The sequence below is a fragment of the Prinia subflava genome, assembly GCF_021018805.1.
Source record: "Prinia subflava isolate CZ2003 ecotype Zambia chromosome W unlocalized genomic scaffold, Cam_Psub_1.2 scaffold_31_NEW, whole genome shotgun sequence".
Lineage (NCBI taxonomy): Eukaryota > Metazoa > Chordata > Aves > Passeriformes > Cisticolidae > Prinia > Prinia subflava.
The window spans coordinates 2,557,164-2,582,460 of NW_026960608.1; the positions used below are offsets into that span (position 1 = coordinate 2,557,164).

Below are 25,297 nucleotides of genomic sequence, written 5' to 3' on the forward strand. Positions count from 1 at the left end.
GCTAATGGATTTTTCTCCATTCCTTTAGCATCACAGTGCAGGCCACAGTTTGCTTTGACCTGGAGGTGTGTCCAGTACTGTCGCTATTTGCCACGCTCAAATGACCACACGGAGATGGAACTTGAGAGAAAAGAGCAGGGCGGAAAGGCCTGCCCTCTCTTTATTTTATCCTATTATATACTTTTAGAAAGGTGACCATGGACTGAAGAGTGGAATCCCACCCCTCATCCACATTGGCCAACAGGACTGCCGTTCAACCCTCGCCTCTCCTGGAGAAGAATGCGAAAACAATGGCAGTATTTACAAAAATAAACTCCTGTTTACATGAGCAGAGCGTGAGAAAAGTGAGAACTTCTACTTTAATATGAACGCTCAGAAAACTAGGAAATCTCATGGAGACACAGTACATCTGGAACTGACTGCCCCAGGGATGGAAAAACAGCCCCTCTATTTGCTGTGGACTGATCCAGGCTGCACTGGTAAAGGGTGACACTCCTGAACACCTGCAATACATTGATGACATCATCGTATGGGGCAACATGGCAGAGGAAGTTTTTGAGAAAGGGGAGAAGATAATCCAAATCCTCCTGATAGATGTTTTTGCCATAAAACAAAGTAAGGTCAATGGACCTGCCCAGGAAATTCAGTTTTGAGAAGTAAAATGGAAAGATGGATGTAATCAGATTCCAGTGGATGTGGTCAACAAAAGAGCAGCTGTCCCCCATGACCAGCGAGAAGGAAACACGGGCTTTCCTAGGTGCTGTGGGTTTTTGGGGAATGCATATTCCAGAGTACAGTCAGATTGTAAGTCCTCTCTATCATGTGACCTGGAAGAAGAAGGATTTCAATTGGGGCCCTGAATAAGAACAAGCTTTTGAACAAATTAAACAGTAAATTGTTTATGCAATAGCCCTTGGGCCAGTCAGGACAGGACAGGATGTAAAAAACATGCCCTACACTGCAGCCAGGGAGAATGATCCTTCCCAGAGCCTCTGGAAGAAAATACCTGGGGACACTTGAGGATGACCTCTGGGGTTCTGGAGTAGGGGAAACAAATGATCCAAGTGTTGCCCGATCCGAAGAAAACACAAACAACCGAAGTCGTTTATGCGGTGCTTTATTGAGGGCCCTGGGAGCCTGGGACTAGCGTCCAAGTCAGAGCCCCATCTCACAGAAATTTTACAGGGTTTTTATATGTTTCTTTACATGATTTCTTCATCGTTACAAAATCTTACTTAATTCTAACGCCTGGTACTATTATCTTCTTGACATTTGGGTTCTTGCCAAAAGGTACATTCCTTAGATAAGTGATTATTTCTTAGCTACACTGCTTACATTATAAATTTCACTATGATAGTTCATCTGTAGGTTATACGCGGCCTACCAAGCCTTAGCATGACTACTATTAATGTCAACTATAAGGTTCTCTACTAGCTAAATACAGTTTATTTTAATCAAATAGCAACAACTCTCCCCTTTTGAGCATTCTTCAGTCTTCTGCAAGGATGCTCAATTCTCAGTTGTTATCGGGTCTTTCAAATGCTGGGTTCTCTTGCCCAATAACATCTTTATACTTCGGAGGAGTTAAGTGAGACAGTTGCATCTCGTTGGTTCTTGTCAAGGCTTTCATCACTCTTCTGGTACGTTTTGTCTCTTTCTCGATGACTCTTAGAACACACTTATATACTAGCTAAACAATTAATAACAGAATTACGATCAACAAAATGTACTGTATTACAGACGAAACCTATCCAGAAACTTGAAGCCCTAAAGATTCAAAAATTTCTCTGATCTAATTATGTTGTGCTTCTTTTTTAATATCTTTTGTTTTGGATTCAACGATTTCTAATTGAGAGATATCTTTTTCTACTTCAATAGTCATGTTTGGAATATGGATGCAGCAATGATTAATTCTTGTTTTTAGATACTGACACACACTATGCTCTTTCAGCAGGAGCATATCCAGTGCCATCTTGTTCTGCAAAGTCATTCGGGACGTGGCTTGTAATTGCAAATTTATATCTTTGAATCTTTTTTTAGTGGCTGCTGCTAATCTTTCAGTCTGCCCTAGCAACTTGTACAGCATCTCTCTGTTCCTATAGGTGGCTATAGGCGCAAACAGCGATTCTAAAGCCCATCTAAATTTAACTCCGCCATCAGGTTCGTGCCATTCATTTTCTAACTCAGTGAATGCATCTACTTCTCTTTTCTTCCGGTTGGATTTTAATTTTGATTGTTTCTATAGGGGACAAAGAGTGGGGATTCCTAGAGTAATTTGTGTCACAGGCCCATCTATAGGAATATGTGTGGTCTATTGTCTATGTCTCATTACTCAAACTAAGTTTCTTGGACTTTTAATTGTAGTGTCTTTACAGCTTACAGCTCTCCTAATTCCGTTACTCCAGAGTGAGTTTACTTTGTCCAGTATTGTATGATTGAATCTCTTGCATTCACATCTCCATTTAAGTAATACCCTAAGAGGAGCCAGATTGATCTGATTTTCAGGGGTATCACATGTAATGACTTTAGTGCAGTTCCAATTTTCTTTGGCTTCTTTAATTTCTCTTGTAGACGTTTCTGTCTTATAGACTTCTAACAGGGTTTTATTTTTATTTCCTGTCTATTGTATACACCAACTCACTGCTCCAATGTAGCTGTAGTGTTCTAGTAAGCTCGGACCCCATACAGTTTTCCAATTATCTCAAATCACTTGTTGCTGGCTTATATTTTCACACTTAACTTCCTGGTAAGGTTGCTTTGTTCTAACTTCTACATCTTCAGCAGCATACAGGGCTGCGTTCTAGACATTCTTTTTGACAGTCACTATTTCTCTTTCTTTTCTTTCAATGTGACATACAGTAGATATGTTTTCTGCCGTCTCATGTGGTAATGGAATGGGAATTATTCCCCATGGAATTGGTTCCCCTGCCGCTTGTGGAAGTGGCAGGCATGCTGTGATTCGGGATACGTTTTGCACCATCTCAAAATCTCTAATCAGCCCTATTATCAAATTTTCTCGTTCATGACTTTGGTGTACAGCTACCTCTCTACGCTTCTTTCCTATTGGGGGTACTATGTGAGGGGGTCTGGTTCCTTGTCCAGCTTCTACAATTTTTATTCCATAATCGGCCTCATTTCTACATATCACTAAACACAAGTATTTTCCTTCAGTAAGACTAATTTGAGGGTTACTAATGTTCAACTATCCTATACCTTTTCCAGATTTCTCCCACTAGCTAATTCTTTGATCTATCCTATCTCATGACTTTGGCTTGTTTTCTTTCTACCATTTGACTTGCACAGTCTGATTACATTCCTGTTTTAATATGAATGGGCAACTCATCTTCAAAGGAAGTCCATCCCACATATTTTGTCCAGCCCAAGGGGGGTTTATCTCTACAGATTCCTGGGATGGAGTATCCTTCTACAACTTCTAGGGCACTATTCTCAATGTAATTTGTTTATAATCAAAGCTTTTTTGGGATTTTACAATACACATGTACCTTTCCATATCTTTTTGGCTGACTCGCTTCAGCTGTAATCTGGTGTTTCCTTTTTGTGCATCCTTATCCTAAACTGTAGTAACATTTGCTTCTGGATAATCAGCACCTTTCTTCTAGGTTGCTCGCACATTCCGGGCTTCAGTTTTCTGGTTATTTGTTATTAAACAGGTCAGGTTCACATCTATTCTTTCCATGACACTGACCACTGGTTCGGTAACTGCAACTACAATAGAATCAGAACCATTAACACGGATGGGTTTCGTCAATACCAGTAACAATATAATTAAAAATGCTACTTTCTGCGGAAAATCATCCGCGTGGGAGAGACTGAGTCTCTTATTGTACAGGGACTTTCTTGACCCGAGTGTAATGGATCCATGAGTTGATTCCTTCGACTTTTACTGCTGTGTAGGTTGTCAGGATCACTTGATGTGGGCCGTCCCATGCTTCTTTCAAGGGGTGGGTAGACCAATTTTTCACGTACACTTGGTCTCCTGGTTGAATGTCATGCACCGGATTCTCCAGTGGCATAGGTCGGTTCTATTGCAAGGTTCCCCTTAAAGCATTAAGGATTTTATTTAATGACATGACATAACTGAATATTGTCTGATCACCTTGCACATGCAGATCCCCTTTTAACACGGTAGCATGGTATGGTTTCCCATATAGGATTTCATATGGACTAACTCCTACCCGCTCCCTGGGTTTGATTCTGACTCTGAGCAATGCAAACGGCAATGCCTGTGGCTACTGTATTTTTGCTTCTTGGCAAATTTTCTTAATTTGTCCTTTAATTGTTTGATTCATCCGCTCTACCTGGCCACTAGATTGAGGTCGCCATGGGGTGTGTAAGTTCCAGGATATGTCTAGCACCCTGGCTACCTCTTGTACAATTCCTGCTATAAAATGTGGGCCTCTATCTGATGACAGTCCTAACGGCACCCCGAATCTTGGAATGATTTCCCTCAACAGTGTTTTGACTACTTCTTTTGCTTGATTTGTTCGGCAAGGGAAGGCTTCAGGCCAGCCTGAAAAGGTGCATACATACACTAAAAGATACTTGTAGTTCTGTGCTTTCAGTAACTCTGAAAAATCTACTTGCCAGTAATCTCCTGGTTCTGGTCCTATCTGCAATTTCCCTAGCTGAATCTGTTTCCTAACTATTGGGTTATTCTTTAAACAAATTGGACACATGGCATTCACTCGTTTTGCTAATGTTAACATCTGGTTAGAAATCACTTCTCTTTTTAAAAATTTTACCAATTCTTCTGCTCTCCAGTGGCATTTATTATGTTCTGTTTCCAGGATTGCCTTCATGATTCTGGCAGGCACTACAACTTGTCCCGTTCCTGTTACATACTATCCGGTTGCATTCTTTTGGGCTAGCAGCAATGATGCTAGTTTTTCATCGTCTGGAGAGTACTTTGGTTCCTGTAACAGATGTGGGGTTACTGGACTCACCTTAATTGGTATCAAGGCCATCTGAGTCTATACTTGTCTAGCTACATCTCGAGCTGTCCAGTCTGCCATCCGGTTCCCTTCATAAATTTTTCCGTCTTCCTTTTGATGTCCTCTAACATGCATCACCGCTACCTTCACAGGTTGGTGGACCGCATCTAGTAGAGCAAGAATTTCAGTTTTATATTTGATAGTAACTCCCTGAGAGTTCAACAACCCTCGTTCTTTCTACAAAGCTCCGTGAATGTGGACAACTCCAAAAGCATATTTAGAGTCAGCCCATATGTTCACTTTTCTTTCTTTGCTTAATTCTAAAGCTCTTGTTAATGCAATAATTTCTGCTCGTTGGGCTGAAGTTCCGGGAGTCAAGGCTTTCGCCTCTACCACGGTTTTTACTGTTGTTACAGCCTACCCTGCATACCTGGTTCCGTTCTCTACAAAACTGGATCCATCAGTAAACAATTCCCAGTCCGGGTCTTCCATTGGGGTGTCCTTTAAATCGATTCTGCTAGCATGCACCTGTTCAATCACTTCTATGCAATCATGTGCCAGTTCTCCTTCTTCCTGCTCACTGCGGAGAAATTCTGCTGGGTTAACATGATTAGTCATTTTCAGCTCCACATCGTCTTGTTCTCTCAGGATTGCTTGGTATTGTAGCATCCTGCTGGACGAAAGCCAGTGACCCCCCTTTTGTTCCAAAACTGCCAGTACCATGTGAGGCACAAATACTTCTATTTTCTTCCCCAAAGTCAATTTTCTGGCCTCCTGAATGAGGATCACTGTGGCCGTAACTGCCCGCAAGCATGACGGCCATCCAGCACTAACTGGGTCCAGTTGCTTCGAGAAATACCCCACTGGGCGTTTCCAAGATCCGAGTCTCTGAGCCGGTACCCCAAGTGCTAGTTTTTGCCTTTCATTCACATATAACTGAAAATCCTTGTTCAGATCTGGGAGGCCTAACGCAGGGGCCTCCTTCAAGGCCTGTTTTAAGTCCTCAAAAGCCTTTTTCCTTTGTTGGTCTCAGTGTAGCTGCGGTTCTTTCAGGGCCTCATATAAGGGCTTAGCTAAGAGCCCAAAATTCAAAATCTACAGCCTGCACCATCCTACCATTCCTAAAAAGGATCTCAGTTCGTGATGGTTTCTCGGCTGTGGTATAGCACAGATAGCTTTTACTCGATTGATTCTTAATTTTCTCTGACCCTGTGTAATTTCATATCTCAGGTAAATAACACTTTGTTTCACCAACTGGGCTTTCTCCTTTGATACCCGGTAGCCAGCTTGGCCTAGCATGTTTAGCAGTGCAATTGTCAGCTTGAGGCAGATTTCTTGTTCTTCTGTTGCCAGAAAGATATCATCTACATACTGCAATACTACATAAGAGAATGGAGATTCTCTTACCTCTGTTGTCTTCTATACTTCCAATTCCTTTGCCAGCTGATTTCTAAATATTGTAGGACTGTTTTTGAAACCTTGAGGTAGCCGAGACCAGGTGAGCTGTCTCTTTCTTCCCGTGTCGGGACTCTCCCATTTAAATGCAAAATATTTTCTGCTTTCTAATGCCAGAGGGATGCAGAAGAATGCATCTTTGAGATCAATCACAGAAAACCATTTAAATCTTTCTGACACAGATGTTAACAATGTATACGGGTTAGCCACCACTGGGTGAATGTCTTTCACTATTTTATTAATAGCTCTCAAGTCTTGTACTAACCTGTACATACCATTTGGTTTTTGTACTGGAAAAATTGGAGTGTTGTATTCTGACTCACTTTCTTGTAAAATTCTTTGGGCTAGGAACTGAGTGATCAAAGGTGCTACTCCTTTTCTTGCTTCTGGTTTGATTGGATATTGTTTTACCCTGACTGGTTTTGCCTCTTCTTTTAGTTCTACTACTACCGGCTCCGCTGCCTTGGACCGTCTTGGATTTCTTGTTTCCCATACCCAGGGAACTACTGCATCTTCAATTTCTTTAGGTATTGGAGAGGGGTCTACTTCTCTAATCACAAAAAGCTTAGCAATCTCTTTTTCTGGGAATTCTAATTTCACCCTACCTTGATCAAAAGATATCTTGACATTCAAAAATGACAGTAAATCTCTCTCGAAAAGATGTTTAGGGGAGTTAGGCATATATAAAAATTGGTGATCTCATTCTTTTCCTCCAAATCTTAAATGTGAAGGCTGCAAAAAGGGTTTTTCTTCTACTTGTCCTGTAGCCCTCACTACCTGTATGGTAGTGTCACTCAAAGGTCCTAACCGTTCATTCAGAACAGAATGGGTAGCGCCCGTATCTACTGTAAATGCCTGCTTTTTTCTATCAACTTCGAGCACTACTGTCAGACTTTCCTCTAGTCAGCTTTGATTCTGATAGTTGCTCAACACTAATGCTTGGGCGACCCCTTCTGGATTCATCGGGTAACCCCCTGAATTACCAGATGCCCCTCCCAGCCCAGCTTTCACAGGGCACTCATTTTTCCAATGTCCTATTTGTTGGCAGAAAGCACACTGATTAGAGGCAAGCCCCCCTTGTTGGAGTCCTGGGGAAACCATCTCTCTTCCACTTGTTCTCATATTTTGAAATCCTGTCCTTCCTTGCCCTCGACCCCGCCCGAAACCACCTCTACCCCTTCCTCTACTAGCATTCGTTTGCTGTAGCACTGCCAACAGGCTCGCTTGCTGCTTTTTGTTAGCTTCTTTTTCTCTGTTATTGTAAACTTTCTAAGCTATTTCCAGCATTTTATCTAAATCCTGAGTATCTTGTCCCTCTAATTTCTGCAGTTTCTTACGAATATCTTCCTGGGTCTGACCTAAAAAGATTAAGGCAAGCTGCAACTTTCCTGCTTCACTGTCAATTTCCAAATCTGTGAAACGTCTGGCTGTTTCTTTAAGTCGTTCTAAAAATGCCGAGGGTGATTCATTCTTATCTTGTCTAACTGAATACAATTTTGACCAGTTTAGTGTTTTGGGCATTCCAGTCCTAATTCCTTCCACTAACAACTCCTGATATTCTCTGATAGATTCCTTTCCCCTATTCTCATTCGGATCCCACCCTGGATCATCACTGGGCACCAAGTCTCCCAAAGTTCTTCTGCCTGGATACAGCCTGATCATTTCCCGAGCACGTTCTTTCATTGCCCGCAGCACTATCTCCCTCTCGGTGGAATCCATTAGGGTGTCTAACAAAACTTGCATATCGTTCCAATCTGGATTCTGTGTTTTAATAATCATTTTAACCACCCGTGCCACTCTTTCAGGATTCTCACGGTAACTCCCTGCTGACTGTTTCCAAATCACCAGATCTCCTGGGGAGAAAGGTACTTTCACGAGCACCTTCTCTCCTTGGGGTCCCATAGCTTCCCTTAAGGGAGCAATAAGCTGGGGTTCCCCATGATTCTTTCGTCCCTGTCTAGTTCGTGCTGCAAGCGGGGTGTTTCGCCGATTTTGGGGAGAAACACGGGAAGGGGTTGGGGGACGCACAACAACCCTCTTAGCATTCCCTGGTATTACTGTTATATTTGCCACCTCCTCCTCCTCCCCTTCCTCTTCTTCCTCGTCTGCACTGCTCTCCGGTAACGCGGGATACAGGGAGGAATAGGGTGAAACAGAAGGGAGGGGGGAGACAGCAGAAGGGGGTGAGACAGCAGAGGATGCTGAGGCAGCAGGGGACGCCGAGGCAGCAGGGGAGGGTGGGGAGGAAGGCGCTCCGGGTGACACCATTAAAGACAAATCCTCCTCTGATCGAGAGGTTAAGGCTAAGCACTGGACACATTTAGATCTCCCTTTACAGCCCCCGCACCCAGGTTCTTTCATCTCCAATACCATTATTCCACATTCAGTCTGCCACTCCTTTTTACTGCGCAGTAAGTAAAACAAGTCTAAATACTGTACTTCATCCCATTTTTCGTTTTCTTTCAAATACTGCATTAGTGAATTCAGGGTATCATAATCCACAGTACCATTTTCTGGCCATGACGGCCCCTCTCGCTCATATTCTGGCCACCAATGATTACAATATTCAATCATCTTGTCCTTACTCATCTCTTGGAAAAACCTTTCACTCTTCCACCTCTTCAATAAACATCCTAACGGAGTATTTTCGGGTATACCCTTAGAGAACTGAACCATAGACTTAAGAGCTCTAAATGGCATTTTGAATCGGTTTCACCTACAGCTGTACAACAACTCAACAACAACTAATATGCAGCAGCGTACAAAACAATAATAACCCCAGTCAATATTGACAATTCAACAAATCAATCACACCACATACTCACACTCACACAGCAAAATGAATACCAGAATAAATACCAGACCAATACCAGACCAATACCAACTTGCCGCTTCTCGACGCCGCGAGGGGCAAGTGCCGGACCTGCGCAGCTTTCGCCGCGTCTGACAGCCGGCGCCTAGGCTTCCCAGACCAACCAGACGTCTTAGCCCAACCCTGCGAGGATCGCCGCCTCGTCTTATGGGCAGGCACCCAAACCAGAAAAATAAAGCACCTTCGGGCTTACCTTTCGCAGTCGTCCGCCAGGCGCAGGGGTCGGGCACGAACCGATGACTCCCCGAGAATCACTCGGTGCCGGCGTGGAGTGGATCGAAACGCGAACCGCCCCTAGCCACCTTCGGAGTCCTGCCGCGGTCGCCAGAAAACTGTTGCCCGATCCGAAGAAAACACAAACAACCGAAGTCGTTTATGCGGTGCTTTATTGAGGGCCCTGGGAGCCTGGGACTAGCGTCCAAGTCAGAGCCCCATCTCACAGAAATTTTACAGGGTTTTTATATGTTTCTTTACATGATTTCTTCATCGTTACAAAATCTTACTTAATTCTAACGCCTGGTACTATTATCTTCTTGACATTTAGGTTCCTGCCAAAAGGTACATTCCTTAGATAAGTGATTATTTCTTAGCTACACTGCTTACATTACAAATTTCACTATGATAGTTCATCTGTAGGTTATACGCAGCCTACCAAGCCTTAGCATGACTACTACTAATGTCAACTATAAGGTTCTCTACTAGCTAAATACAGTTTATTTTAATCAAATGGCAACACAAGGTCTGCTACATCCCAACTAAAAAAGAGATCCTGGCAGCTTTTAAAGGGGTTTGAGCTGCTTCAGAAGTGATTGGCACCAAAGCACAGCTCCTCCTGGCACCACGATTACCAGTGTTGGGCTGGATGTTCTAAGGAAAAGTCCCTTCCACACATCATGCCACTGATACTATGTGGTGTAAATGGGTCATGGTGTTCACACAGCTAGCTTGAATAGGAAACCCCAATTGCTCAGGGATCTTGAAGATCATCATGAAGTGGCCCGAAGGAGAAAATTTTGGACTATCATCAGAAGAGGAGTGGGTGACGTGCTGAGGAGGCCTCACCATATAATCAGGTACCAGAAAATGAAAAGTGATATGCACTCTTTACTGACAGTTCCTGCCATATTGTAGGGACAAATTGAAAATGGAAAGCTGTTGTATTAAGTCTTATGTGGTGAGTAGCAGAAGCTACTGAGTGACAAGGTGAATCAAGTCAGATTGCAGAGCTGGAAGCCATCCAGCTGGCTTTAGATATTGCTGAGCGAGAGAAATGGCCAACGCTCTACCTCTACACTGACTTGTGGATGGTAGCAAATGTTCTGTGGGGGTGGCTGGAGCAATGGAAAAAGACCAATTGTCAGCAAAGAAGTAAACACATCTGGGATGCCAAAGTGTGACAAGGCATCACTACCCAGCCAGAAAAGTTGGCTCTAAAAGTCCATCATGTAAATGCACACATACCCAAGCGTTGAGCTACTGAAGAGCATTGCAACAATGGACAGGTAGATCAAGCGGCCAAGATTAAAGTGTCTCAGGTATATCTGGACTGGAAACATAAGGGTGAATTATTTCTGGCTTGATGGGCTCATAGTATCTCAGGTCATTAAGGAAGAGATGCAACATATGAATGGACTAGTGACTGAGGGGGTGAACTAAACCATGACCACCATCTCCCAGGTTATCATTAAGTGTGAAACGTGCTTCATTTAAACAGGCCAAGTTGGTAAAGCATCTCTGATATGGGGGATGATGGCTGAAATATAAATATAGGGAGGCAGATCAATTACATCACACTCCTGCAAACCTGCCAAGGCAAACACTTATGTGCTTACAGTGGTGGAAACAACCACGGGATGCCTGGAGACGTACCCTGTGCCTCACATCACTGCCCGGAAGACCATCTTGGTCCTTGAGAAGCAAGTCCTGTGGCCACATGGCACCACAGAAAGATTTGAGTCAGACAACGGGACTCATTTCAAAAATAGCCTCATAGATACCTGGGCTAGAGAGCATGGTATTGAGTGGGTGTATCATATTCCCTATCACACACCAGCCTCTGGAAAGATACAACCATGTAATGGATTGTTAAAAATCACACTGAAAGCAATGGGCAGTGGGATGTTCAAACATTGGGATCTACATTTAGTGAAGACCACCTGGTTAGTTAACACTAGAGGCTCCACCAATCAAGCTGGGTCTGCCCAATCAGAACCTCTACATACTGTAGAAGGGGATGAAGTCCCCATGGTGCATATGAGGAGTGTGTTAGGGAAGACAGCTTGGATCAGTCCTGTTTCAAGCAAAGGCAAACCCATGGGCATGGGATTCTTTTGCTCAAGGACCTGGGTGCACTTGGTGGGAAATGCAGAGGGACAGGAAACCATGATGTGTACCTCAAGGTGATTTGATATTTGAGTGAGAACAGTTTGTAATCTTGAATTGCATATGTAATATGGGTTGTTGAATGACACTGACACTTGACACTGTATGTTGTAAATACCATGAACAATGAATATGAACTGATCCAGTTACACCAGTCATGGACTAAAAGAATTCAACAAACATCTTGGGAGTATTTCCAGTGACTACTGAAATAATACCTGTGCTTGTGCATAGCCGTATGTATATATATGTATATAGTTGAAAGGTATAAAATCTGGGCATGATATTAATGGTATAGAATAAGGGATGGATAATATCTTGGATACAGAAACAAGGGGATGGAGTTTTTTATGCTGTCTATTCAGTACCACCCATATCACCGCTGGGGAGTGTGGTTTTGGAAGGGAAAACCCCAAGGCTGGAAATAGGAAGGTTTCCATTTTTTTTCTGAGCTCACTGTGCTGGTTTTGCACTGATTGACATTTAGTGAGGAGGGAAGAAACTACCCATGGAAATGATTTTTTTAAGAGGAGTTAAGAGTCTCCTCTGTGCCTGACAAAACCAATCAGTGTCTAGTTTAAATACTGACAAACTGTTGAACCAATTAAAAAGCTGAATACATCTCTGTGAGATTCACATTCTAAGACAAACAAGCTCGGGAAAAACCTTTTCTTCTTCCAGCCTGGGAACAGGTAACATGCCGGCCTGGCCCTCTTCGGGCAACCGGACCGGGCCAGGCGGGCCCTGCCAAGGGGCTGGACCCCCTCCCGGGGAGCCTGTTGGGCCCCGTCCCAGCCGGACCAAGCCCCAGCAGCTGTTAACATCTTGCTGCCAGGCCAGTCCCCCCCCTCCAGCACAGTCAGGTTGGCCTGCAGCTGGAATTAAACGCAGTATGGGCCTGAGACCAGCCATGTGGCCAAGAGCGGCTGCTGCCATTCTGGCCAGGCCTCCTGAGATCCTGGCACAGCCCCAGCATGGCCTGAATCTATCACTCTGACTGCTTCGGCCACCGCCGGGCAGAAAACCATCATGACCATCTGCAGGCCCCAGGCGAGATAGTAACTCTTTCATTGCACAGATAAAACTTGCAGAACACTGATCCTCTCTCAAGTAAGAGAAAAGGACAGAGTGATGACACGTAGAGAAACAACACGAAGACACCAAGGTCAGTAAAGGAGTCAAGTCCCAGATGGGAGGAGAATGAGGAGATGCCTTAGTCTTAGGCTGAAATTCTTATGTAAGGCCATGGTGGACTGTGATACACTAGAATAACCCTTTAATTCATGAAAACAGTATGGGGGATGGAGTGTTCAAATTGCAGACATGAGCAAAGGTATTCTTGCTGAAGCAAGTAAATGTTGAAGCAGCTGTGATCTCATGAGAAGTTTGAACAGAGAGATGAGAGTGATGAAGTCCCTTTGCCCCCAGGGAAAGAAGACCTGTTCCCAGAGATGGAGATGATCTCAGAGATAGATGAAGAGAACCTTTGGTTTTGAACAGCTCATCCTTAAAATAGTACCCCATGAGTTTGACATGGCCCATGAACGTAGCTGTAGGAAGGCTGCGTGAGATGGGAGGGACTTCATGATTGCAGATTTCTGGGCTGCTGCTATTCATGAAAATTGTAGCGATGAGAGGAGAACTGTTTTCTTGTGGAAAAGTCTCCATATCATGGTAAAAGATTCCTCTGCCTAAGAGGACTGATGAAAGACTATTTTAGAGGTGTTCAACTGACCTAAGTTTTGTCTCTGTACATTGTCAGTGGGAAAGAAAAGAAGGTTGTGAGGGGAAGAAAAATCTTCTAAAGGTTTTATTCTGATTCTTATTATTTGTTTTCTTTTCTTTCAGTTCTGTCTAAATAAAGTTTTCTTTATACCCTTTAAAGTTTTGTGCCTGCTTTGCTCTTTTCCTAATCCTATCTCGCAACAGAAAAAGAGTAAATGATTCTAGTAAGTGCCCTGGCATTTAGCCTGCACTCAACCCATCACACTCACTCTAGAGAGGGTGTGGGACCAGGACTGCTGTTGCTGCTACCACACCTCCACTGCACCAGTGAGCCCCTGTACCCACACCACCCTGGAGAGAGAGCCCCTGCAGTGGGGCCCGAGCTGTGCCAGGTGGAGCAAAGTCAGCATTCCAGCAGCACAATTCCTCATTTGGATGAACTAGCTTTCCAAGTTTCTTTTTGTCCCTGCTTTATGTTGGTTTTGGGCTGGGGGGAAAAAGTTAAGCTGTAAGGGCCTCCCAATATATCTCTTTGTTTTTCCAAATACCACATTGCTCCAGTCCAGGGCCAGTCACCATTCTGCCTTTGTCTGGGAAACCACGCCAGGTGCCGTCTTTGGGAGACATTTTTGTTTGTTCGGTGGTGAGTGTCCTTTTGTGGGTAAAACTCTCTGTCTCTTTTGTACATTCTTTTATTAATATTGTATGGATATTGCAATTTTTCAGTAAGTTGTGATTCCAACTTTAATCTCTCCTAGTGTTCCTCCATTACCGGAGCATCCTGAGTGGATTTAATTTTCTAGCCTGATTTTAAACTAGTACAGTTCTCTAGGATCTTGGAGTGATAATTAAAAAGACCACTATGAAGGTATCCAAATTTATTGTTCACTTTTCAATTAGAAAATCTGGTAACTGAAACAATGATCATTTGTATAAAGCACCAAGGGACAGCCTGGCTGATGCATATTTACTCAGTGGGATTTTAGAAACTAAGAATGTAGAATTTTGATCAGGAAGTTTAACCATTCATCTGCTCAGGAAAATGAGTGTATTTGGGTTTAAATTATGTAAGAATAAGAGCAGTAGGTGGCACTTAAGGGAACCTCTTTGAAGATGAAAGGTAGTTTTGTACTGAAACTACAAAGATAGAAATGGTACAGAGAGTAAAAGAAAATTTTTATATAAAACAGTGGGATTTGTGTTGGATTTTAATGCTTTGAATGGAGGAAGAATATTCACCAATATACTGCTGGAATAATGAGGGGTTTTTTAGAGGAAAACTAATTATATTGATACTATTGCTATCCACAGAATACCAACAACAGTAGATATAAATAAATGGGTTGTGTACCAAAGCATTTCTCTTTCATTTAGAATTAGTTTAGTGACAAAAGATGTTAACATGGCATAAAATGGAAAAGATAAAAGAACTTTGTTTTTCTACTTACTGTCTTTTAAAAGTAGTCTTTCATTTCAGTGGAAAACAGATTTGATTGAACAGGTGATTTTTGGAACATCTGGGAAAGTATTACAAACAGTATCTTATGAATAAGAAGGCACAACTAATCTATCCTAACAAACAGAAATGTGTAGGAGAGAAGGGCTGAAGAGCTTTTGAAGAAGGCTAAAACATGCTATGAAAAATCCATTGTAAGAAAGGCAAGAGAAAACAATAAATAAAGCAAAATTATTAAGAGAGAGAATAATTGAAAAGAAACCACTTGAAAGATGTTTAACTTCAAAGTAGAAGAAAAATAATACTGCTGCATCTTTCAATTGGCTACATACAGTTTGATCTCTAGGCAAAAAGAGTAGTTGTAATGATAACACTTTTCTATTAGCCTTTAACTTGAACCTACAGATCTCCTGATGCAAGATTTCATTTTGAAATTTGCTGACACTGACTTTGAAACTGCCAACTCTGTATGTATCACTGCTACTTTGAGACTAGTCATTAAAGAATTACTTAGAATATATGATGACTGAAACTGTGTGTAAGTATTAATGAGTTGTAGATGAGACCAAAAGACATCCAGGAACAAAAGCTGGCTTTTTTCCAGGAAATTGGGCTACTTTGCTGCATCTCCCTTGCAGTTTACCATAGATTTATGAAATTATTTTATACTGTTGTAGTCAGTGGTAATTTCTTCAGTGTGTCTAGCATATTGCATACTTAAGAGAAAAATCACATGTATAAGCAGCCTAGCTATACTAGCAAGCCTGCGCATGAACATGATCTACACCAGCATGACATATTAGCAGTATAAACTGCATTTTCCCCTTTGCAGCTGTTATGGGTTGACACAGTTTCGTTTTTAGTTAAAGTGGAAACAGTTCCCTGCCAGGACCTTAGAATTGTTTTGAGACAGGCACCTATCAGAGTTCATTTTCAAATACTGACATATTGTTTGACCATTGAGGAAGCTAGATGCGACTTTGAGAAATACCCACATAAAATTTTGAGTGGGTCCAAGTCAGCCCTTTCCTTTCTGGCTGCAGAACAGGTAACATAAACCTGGGCCATTCTGTTAGAACGGCCCAGGCCAGCCCAGCCCTGCCGCTCCCCCTGTTAGGCGAGGGAGGTGGCCCGAGGCCTGGTCGGGCTCCGGCAGGGGAGGGCAGGCTGCCTACCCCCTGGAGCCCTGGAGCCAGCTGAGCCGGGAGGGAGCCAGCGGAGCCAGGACCTGATAACAACTATGGGCCCAGCTGTGCCGAGCTCACCCTGATTTATCACTGAGGGGTGGGCAGAGCTCCCCCCTTCCCTCTCCTCCGGTGACTGCCGGGAAGAGAGGAAAAAGGAGGGGGGAAAACCTGGCCACTGTGAGGAGCAGCAGCAAGAGAAGCTGCTGCCCAGCAGAGAGCACATGACCATTGCAGGCCTAGGCAGATTTAACCTTTTCTTAGCAACCTGAAGCTTCCGAAGCTTCTCTTCTTTGAGAGAGAGGAGAAATGGGCAGAGTGGACATAGAGAAGACCCAGCATGAAGTCGGAGAGAGAGAGTGAAGGACTAACTGGAGGAAGGATGGAGGATGTTATAAATGCCAGGACAATTTATTACCAAATTCAATAATTTGGTTTATTAAAAATTCAAATCACAAAATTTGGAATCAAATTACAGAATTTTAAGCAATAAAAAAAAAAAAAAAAACCTCCACAAACAGCGACACTTACTTGACAGAATTTCTCCCGGGAAAAAATGAGCCAAGGGTGACCCAGAGACATGGACCCTGGCAGTTTGAGTCTCTAGCTGGGTTCACACCTTGCCCACCTAGAGGCTTAACTTAAATACCCTTAATTTCACCCTCGGCAGCCCTTCTCCCATTGTTTCTACTAAGCATCGGCCATGAAGTTTGTTTATACTAAATCCTGAAAGAGTCCCCTGGCCCATTCAAATGCTAATGTCCAGAGTTAGTCCTTGCTTTGAGTAATTTAACCGTCATAGAAGTGTGTGATGATTCCTCTGCACGTAGCACCCGATCAGTGTAAGTCCCTGCTTTGAGCCGTAGAAGTGTGTGACGACCCTTCTGCACGTAGCATTCGACCGGTGTAAGTCCTGGCTGTTGAGGTAATTTTCGCTGCATGTATGCAAGGGTAGGTTGATCGGTACTCATTGTCTCATCAGTGCCTCGTGTTCTCACCTTCTATTTTTGGACCAGGGAGATCAGGAGAGGTGCTTTACAGAAGTCCGTGAAACGTGCGGGTTGAGCAGACACACATACCTTTATAAAATATATTACAGTTTCCAGTCTATAATTATTTATAGAACATGAATTAAATAACCCTATTTTCCACAGAGGATTTGCCTGATGGCTGGACTTCAATTAGAGCCATAGAAATGAACTCTATATGTAGATTATCCCTTCAAATCATGAGAAAGATATGCATTTGGGGAGATGATTGTTTATTTGTGGATTTTTGAGCAAAGGTGTTTGTGATGGACTGAGTAATATTGCATTAGAATCACAGATTCTTGTAGTCCCATGAGATGCTTGAATAGAGAGAGATGAGAAGCCCTTTGTGCCAGTGAAGAAGTGAAGAGATAGCTCTGTTCCCTGAGAAGAATCCTTTGCCTCTGGAGTTGTGAATCTGTAAAAGGTGACACCCCAATATGCCTGAGTTCATACAACCTATAAGCAGCTTGGAAAACTGCTAATGGGAGGAAGGGTCCGAGGGGATCACGGAAGCAGGTTTTCCCCGGGCAGATGTTTCTGTGACAGTTGAAAGCCATAAGAGAACTGTTCCAAAATCCTCAGTGAGATCCGGGACTCTAAAGGAGACTCCTCTCCTAAAGAGATAATGAAAGACAATTTTTCAAAGAGTGGAGCTGACTGAAAATCACTAGTTGTCTCTCTGTGTTGCTTGTGGGAAGGTGAACAGTTTGTGGGGAAAAAAGTTTTGAAGGTTTTATTTTTTTTTAGTGTGTGTTAATAAAACTATCTTTGTAACCTTTAAGTTGAGCCTCTTTTGCCTTTTTCCTCCCAAAGTCTCTCTCACAGAGAGTAGGCGCAAAAACCATCACAAATTTGGTGCATTGACTGAGAAAAGTCAAAATTGGCGAACGTGAAACTGCTACAGCAGCTGTTAGGGAGAGGGAGAGCTCATTATTGCTTCTGAAACAGATTGATCTTTCTTTCTTTCACTCCCATTGTCTTTGCCCTTTTAGGGAGTATTCTTAATGAACATGTAACAAAAAGATAAGCTGTGTTCTACCATAGTATGTATGTTTACTGAGGTATTTGAAGTAGTGTGTGGCATGTAAACATCTGTTTGAAAAAGTTTGATTCCTTCTAAAAGAAGGGCATATAAAACCTCTGGAGACTCAAACCATTACTTAAGACCATGTGATGCTTGCTTTCTGTTCCCTAAGTGTAAATATTGTAGTCTACTATTAGAGAACAGTAATTGCATTTCTCTTCTCTACAAGAACTGAGATGTTTGAAAGCTCTGCTTTTTACCCTTGCAGATTGATATTGCATAAATTTACACAAATAATTATTTTTACTCTTTAAACCGTAACAGTGGCACATTGACAAACTGACAGACCAGGAAAAGAAAGCGATATCCAAGTGGGTGATAAGTCATCAGGTTGCCCCATGGCACAGCAGGAGTTACTTTAACTTGCTTGGCTCAGCTTCAACATGAGTGTTACTTCTGCTTTCTAATATTTTCTGACATTATTGCAGTGTTTGATTTGGTATTCTGTCAACCGACATACAAGTTTGACATAGAATAGGTACTTTTTTGTCACACATTTTAAGTGACTTGTTTAAATAGCCTTAGTAACAAATGGTCTGGTTGAGAGCAAGAAGTAGTTGTTGGAACTACCAAGCACCACAGTATTTGGATAATTCAACGTATTTGGTACTTTTATATCATACCTTTTTATGTTGTGGTTTTTAAATCTAGTTACCTGCTAAAAGCAGTCTTGAAATGTTACTTTTGTTGTTTCATTGCATTTTGAAATAGTTTCTTTCTTAGTGCTGTACTGGATATGTTTTAAGGCTGCTCTGTATTACTTAGGCAGGCCCCACTTCAAGCTGTCAAACTGCTATTGTTACAAAGTATTCCCACTCCCTCCACCCACATGATTTGCAGAGTAATACAGCATTACAGGTAGACTTGAAATACAGTATAGCAAGATGAAGCTGAAGAGATGTGTTTTTCTTTTTAAATCTCTTTGCTTTTCCAGTGAATAGCTGAAAATTATTAGCACTTTTATTTTTTATTTTTAAATAAATTTCTAGGCAGTCTATTTTCTTCAGTGATAATATAAAGCATGCATGTAAAATGCTTGTTTGAGTTAAAGGCAGTTATCAATGAATAATTCATGTTTCGTTTTAGTGTTTCCATATGTGACACCCAAAGGAATTAATGGCATAGACTTTAAAGGAGAAGCTATAACTTTTAAGGCAACTACTGCTGGAATCCTTGCTACACTCTCTCATTGTATTGAACTCATGGTAAAACGTGAAGAAAGCTGGCAAAAAAGACTAGATAAGGTAAGATCATTTTCCTTTAACTTTTGTTGAAAAAAAAATTTCTTCAGTTTAAAATTGAAATTTCAAATTAGTTAGTTTAAACTTTAGTATTCCAGGTTTTACTTTTATTTTTATGTACAGCACTTATTCATTTTGATGCTTTCATTATTTATTACTCCTTTAACATGTTAAAACCTCATTCTGACTGTTGGTGATACAGTAATATTATTCATCATATTTTTTTCTTTTCCCAGCCCTTGTTAAGATAGTATTCCTATATTTTTAATACTATAAAGAACCTGATAGCATTCTACAGTAATAAGTGTATTGCTTGCAGCCCTCTAAGAGAGACCTAATTATCTATGCTTGCAAAATGTGAAAATCTCTGAAATGCTTTGTGATAAGAAATGGTGACAGAACTGAGGAGAACAACCAGTTCTAACTCTAAAGGTCTAAGATACAGTTATTTCACTTACCTTTAGGAGACTAAAGAGATTAATTTAAGTCATGTTTTATACTAATGGTTAATTTTGGGGTGGGGCTGGGCCGATATTATAATATGTTATTCTTATGGCAGTGATAGTTCATGGTAAGCCTACTCAACCACTATAGCAACTTGAAAGGAGCAGTGTCTTCTCTCTTCAGATGAGATGTGCTAGAAACATGGCTAGGTTGTATTTCAGGCTTTGATTTCTAGAATTCTGCCATCACTGCCTGGCGTCCTGTACAGTCCTTTAGCCACTGTTGTCTTGTTTTTAATTTAACATATTTCTGTATGGTGTATATCACATTTCAAATCTTACTCAACATGTGTTAGTAGTACACAATTCAAAGAATGAAGTTATTCAGACAAAATACAACCATATTTGAATCCTCGCCCATGTCTCCTGGCTCTTTGTCCGTATGTTAAAGACCTGGTCCTATCTAACTGTATTGTGACTTCTGTCAACATTTAATTTATTATGGCTTCATCTAGGTAGTTCAAGGAATTATAGCAGACCTAAGACTTGAAGCTTGTTCATAGGATTGTAGGGTAATTCAGGTAAGAAGACATCATCTCTAGTACAATCTCCTGCTTAAAGGAAGGACAGTTTGAATCAGATCGGGTTTATCATGGATTTATTGTCTGATTTCAAGTCTCCAAGGCTGAAGACTGCAGAGCAATTCTGAGCAGCCTGTTCTGATGCTCAGCTGCTGTTATATATCCACTTGGAGCAGCTCTTATTCCAGTATCTGTCTACTGTTTTTCTTCTTCCTACTATAGACTGGTGTGAAGAGTCTGACTGCTGATGACCCTCTTGGAGGTATTGGAAGGCTATTATTAAGTCCCCCCACAAAAACCTTCTCTATTCCAGACTGAGCAAACACAGGTCACTCTTGATGATCACAGTTTGCTTACAGCATGGGTGAAGTGATTTATTTCTTGTCAGGAGGTTAGTATGTTATTACAGAATAATATGTTAGTATAGAATTTGGTTTAGATCAGTTGTCATATTTTCTTCTGTGGACTAACTTTAAAGCCCTTTTTTTTAGCTGTAAGCAGTTAAAAATTCAAACCTAAATTTCACTTTCACTCATACAGAATCACAGAATCATTTAGGTGGGAAAAGACCTTTAAGATCATTGAGTTCAACCTTCGAGCAATCACCACCTTGTCAACTAGACCATGGTATTAAGTGCCACATCCAGTTGTTTCTTGAACATCTCCAGGGATGGTAATTCCACCACATCCCTGGATATTCCATTCCAATGCTTAACAGCCCTTCCATGAAGAAATTCTTCCTGATGTCCAACCTGAACCTTGCCTGGTGCAGCTTGAGACTGTGTCCTCTTGTCTTGTCACTAGTTGCCTGGGAGAAGAGGCCAACCCCTACCTGGCTACAACCTCCTTTAAGGTAGTTGTAGAGTGATAAGGTCACCCCTGCGCCTCCTTTTCTCCAGGTTAAGCTCCCTCAGACTCTCATCATCAGATGTGCTCCAGACCCTTCATCAGCTCTGTTGCCCTTCTCTGGACTTGCTCCAGCATCACAATGTCCTTGTCATGAGGGGCCCAGAACTGGACACAGCAGTCAAGGTGTGGCCTCACCAGTGCCAAGTACAGAAGGACAACTGTTGTTAAGATTTTCAGACGGCACAGAAATAACAACATTACTCTCAATATGATGGTGAAGATGAGAGCAAATCTTTATTCTTCTAAATTCTACTTTTATAGAGTAGTTTGGTACAAAGAACATGATTGGTTATTCAGAGTCTACACCCTTTGTCAACAACCTTGCCAGTAAACATGTTGGAAAAACACCACCTGAGGATGGTTTCTCACTTCCCAAGGTCTGTTTGAATTCCTCCTTAAGATTTTCCCAGGCCAGAATGAGAAAGTTGCTTGCTTGCCTTTCACACAGACACTGGCAGAGCCTGAAGCCTAAATTCAGACCAATTGTCTGCACCCATAGACAACCACTTCCCTGGTCCTGCTGCCCACACTATTGTTGCTACAGGCCAGGATGGCATTTGCTTTCTTGGCCACCTGGGCACATGCTGGCTCATGTTCAGCTGTTGTTGACCAGCATTCCCAGGTCCTTTTTTGTGCTGGGAAGCTTTTCAGACACTCTTCCTCAAGACTGTAGCACTGCATGGGATTGTTGTGGCCTAAATGCAGGACCCAACACTTGGTCTTGTTGAATCTCATACCACTGACCTCAGCCCATCAATCCAGCCTGTCCAGATTCCTCTGTAGAGCCTTCCTACCCTTCAGCAGATCAACAATCCCAGCCCAACTTGGGTGAAGTCTGTGAACTTACTGAGGGTGCACTTGATCCGCCCTTCCAGATCATCAATAAAGATATTAAACAGGGCTGGCCCCAATATTGAGCTTTGGGGAATCCCACTAGTGACTAGCCATCAATCGCATGTGACACCATTTCCCATCACACTCACTCAGGGCCTGGACACTCAGTCAGTTTTTAACCCAATGAAGAGTGTACCTGTCCAAGCCATGGGCTGCCAGCTTTTTCAGGAGAATGCCATGGAAGACAGTATCAAAGACTTTGCTGAAGTCCAGGTAGACAACATCCACAGCCTTCTTCTCATCCACTAGGTAGGTCACCTGGTCATAAAAGGAAATCAGGTTGGTCAGGCTTTTCCTAAACCCATCCTGGCTAGGTCTGATCCCTTGGTTGTCCTCTATATTGCCATGTGATCACATTCAAGATGATCTGTTCCATAACCGTACCAGACACTGAGGTCAGGGTGACAGGCCTGTAGTCCCCCAGATCCTCCTTCCGACCCTTCTTATGGATGGGCGTCGCATTGGCCAACCTCCAGTCATCTGGGACCTCCCCAGTGAGCCAGGAGTGATGATAAATGATGGACATCGGCTTGGCAAGCTCTTCTGACAGCTTCTTCAGCACCCTCAGATGAATTCCATCTCGTCCCACAGACTTATGAGTGTCTTAAATGGCTCAGCAGGTTTCTAACTGCTTCCTTCTGGATTACAGGAGGGCTATTCTGCTCCCCATCTCTGTCTACCAGCTCAGGGTGCCAGTTCCCCTGATGATAACTGATTTACTGTTGAAGACTGAGGCAAAGAAGGTCTTAAGTACCTCAGCCTTTTCCTCATCCTTGGTGACTATATTCCCCCCCGCCATGTACAATAAAGGATAGGGATTTTCCTTGGTGCTCTTTTTGTTGTTAATGTATTTATTAAAACCCTTTTTATTATCTTTCACAGCAGTAGCTAGATTGAGTTCTGGTTGAGTTTTTGCCTTTCTTATTTTCTCTCTATGTAACCTAATGACATCCTTGTACTCTTCCAGAGTTTCCTGCTCCTTCTTCCAAAGGTCATAAATCTTTCTTCCCTGAGTTCCCATAAAAGATCCCTGTTCAGCAAGGCCAGTCTTTTTCCCCAACAGCTTGTCTTTTGGCACATAGGGACAGACTGCTCCTGAGCCTTTAAGATTTCCTTCCTAAAGTATGTCCAGCCTTCCTGGACCCCTTTGTTATTAAGGACTGTTCATCAGGGGACTTTTCTGAAACAGTGTCCTGAACAGGCCAAAGTCTGCCCTCTAGAAGTCCAGGGTAGAGGTTTTGTTGATGACCCTCTTTACTTCATCAAGTATTGAAAACTCTACCATATTGTGGTTGCTGTGCTCAAGACAGCCTCTCACCATCACATTTCCCAGCAGCCCATCTCTGTAAACATCAGGTCTAGTGGGTCCCCACCCCTGGTAGATTTGTCATCAAATCTTCCAAAATATCAGAATAAGACTCCTTAAAACTAATGTGGTGTTAAAGAGGGAATAATTTATTCAGGCCTGAGGTCTCACAGGGGATACTCCTAACCCTATGCAGACATGTGATTTTACAAGTGTTGCTTACATACAGTCACTACATGCATATTACAATTTACCCATTCCCATAAAACCCACCCTGAGTTCCCAGATTCAGTTCTTGTTTTGTCTGTCACTACATTCTTGAGCCAGATGTCATCTTATCTTCCAACCATCCTTGCTGGGAAAACAGTGTTTGCACGTCTTGTTTTTCTACTAAAAGTTCACAAGCACAGTAAAAATGGAATTAATCTGTGGGCACACAGTTTGTGGTGGTTGGGAATGCGGCTGCAGCCAAGCCTCGTCCCTAATGGGCTACAACTGTGTTGGACAGGTGAACAGTATTGAAGGCAATGAAACATGGAGTGCTGAGGTGTACTGACCAATCACAAAAGGGCATAGAGGCCACACAGGTGTAATGCATGTAAGGTGAAGGGTATAAAAGGTTGTACTGACAATCAATAAAATGCTGATGGTTGGAGCCTTCTTCAGTGTTGGTTGTGCCTCCTCTGTCATTAACCCTTTTGGTATCAGGCTCACCTAGGCTGCTAGGAAGTTCTCTTCCACATGCTCCAAGAACCTCCTAGACTGCCTCCTCTCTGTTGTGGTGAGTTTCCAGCAGACATCTGGCAAGTTAAAGTCTCCCACAAGAACAATGGCTGACGATAATGAAACATCAGAGCCACTTATAGAGTAGTTCATCTGCCTCTTCATCCTGGTTGTGTGTTCTATACCAGACTCCCCCCAGGATAACTGCCTTATGAACCTTCCCCCTGATTCTTATTCATAGGCACTCCTACAGCGTAAGTAAATACATTTTAAAGGGGGTCACTTGGAGATTTTAAGTCTCTGCTTTGGTAGACGTGCAACTTTGTCACACTTGTCAGTGAAACTTTCTGGGGATTACAGCACACTGATGGTAAAGTACTATAATTCTAATATAAAATAACCTTTTTGTTTGGATCCCTCTAATTCTTAGCTTATTAGATGAGGAGATTTTGATTGAATTAAATAGTGTAAAATTGTGGTGGGTTAACCTTGGCTAACAGACAAATGCCCACCCAGCTACTCACTTAGCACTCCATCCAGCAGGACTGGAGTGTGTGCGTGTGTGTGTGAGAGAAACAGGATGAGAAAGCTCACAAGTCCAGAGAAAGACAGGCAGATTGCTTAAGAGTTTTTGTCCTGGCAGAAAATCTGTTGCTAATTAAAATAGGTACAGTTAGTAGGAAACAAAAAGACAAACACTAAAACAGCTTTTCTTCCCCCATTTCCCAGGCTCAGCTTCACTTTTTAACTGCAGGCTCCTCTACACCCCTGCTTGCTAGCCCCAAGGAGTGCAGGGGGGGTGAGGGAATGGAGGTTTGGAGGTTAATCCAAAATACTTAGTCTATGCCACTTCTTCTCACACTTTTCCCCTGCTGCTGCACAGGTCCTTTTCAGGGCTGTAGTCCTCTGGGAAAACTCTTCATTTGGAGTCCTCCATGGAACATGGTTCCTTTAGGAAATGTCCCTCTGCTCCAGCATGGGGTCCTTAATGGGCTATGGTGTGAATATATTCTCTGCCCTGGAACTCTTCATCATTCTCTTCTGGCCTTGGCATTCCCT

General features: G+C 42.5%; 1 protein-coding gene across 7 annotated transcripts in view; it reads left to right on the forward strand.

The window, feature by feature from the left end:
- LOC134564987 (ceramide transfer protein-like) overlaps positions 1-25,297 on the forward strand; it is a 191,684-nt gene that overhangs the window by 134,863 nt on the left and 31,524 nt on the right. For all 7 annotated transcript variants that reach the window (XR_010083730.1, XM_063424335.1, XM_063424330.1 and 4 more), the window contains one exon: positions 19,228-19,385. Coding sequence is in view for 6 of the 7 variants with exons in the window: in XM_063424335.1 (XP_063280405.1) it covers positions 19,228-19,385 (158 nt within the window). In the remaining variant the exon portion in view is untranslated. The remainder of the gene's footprint in view (positions 1-19,227; positions 19,386-25,297) is intronic.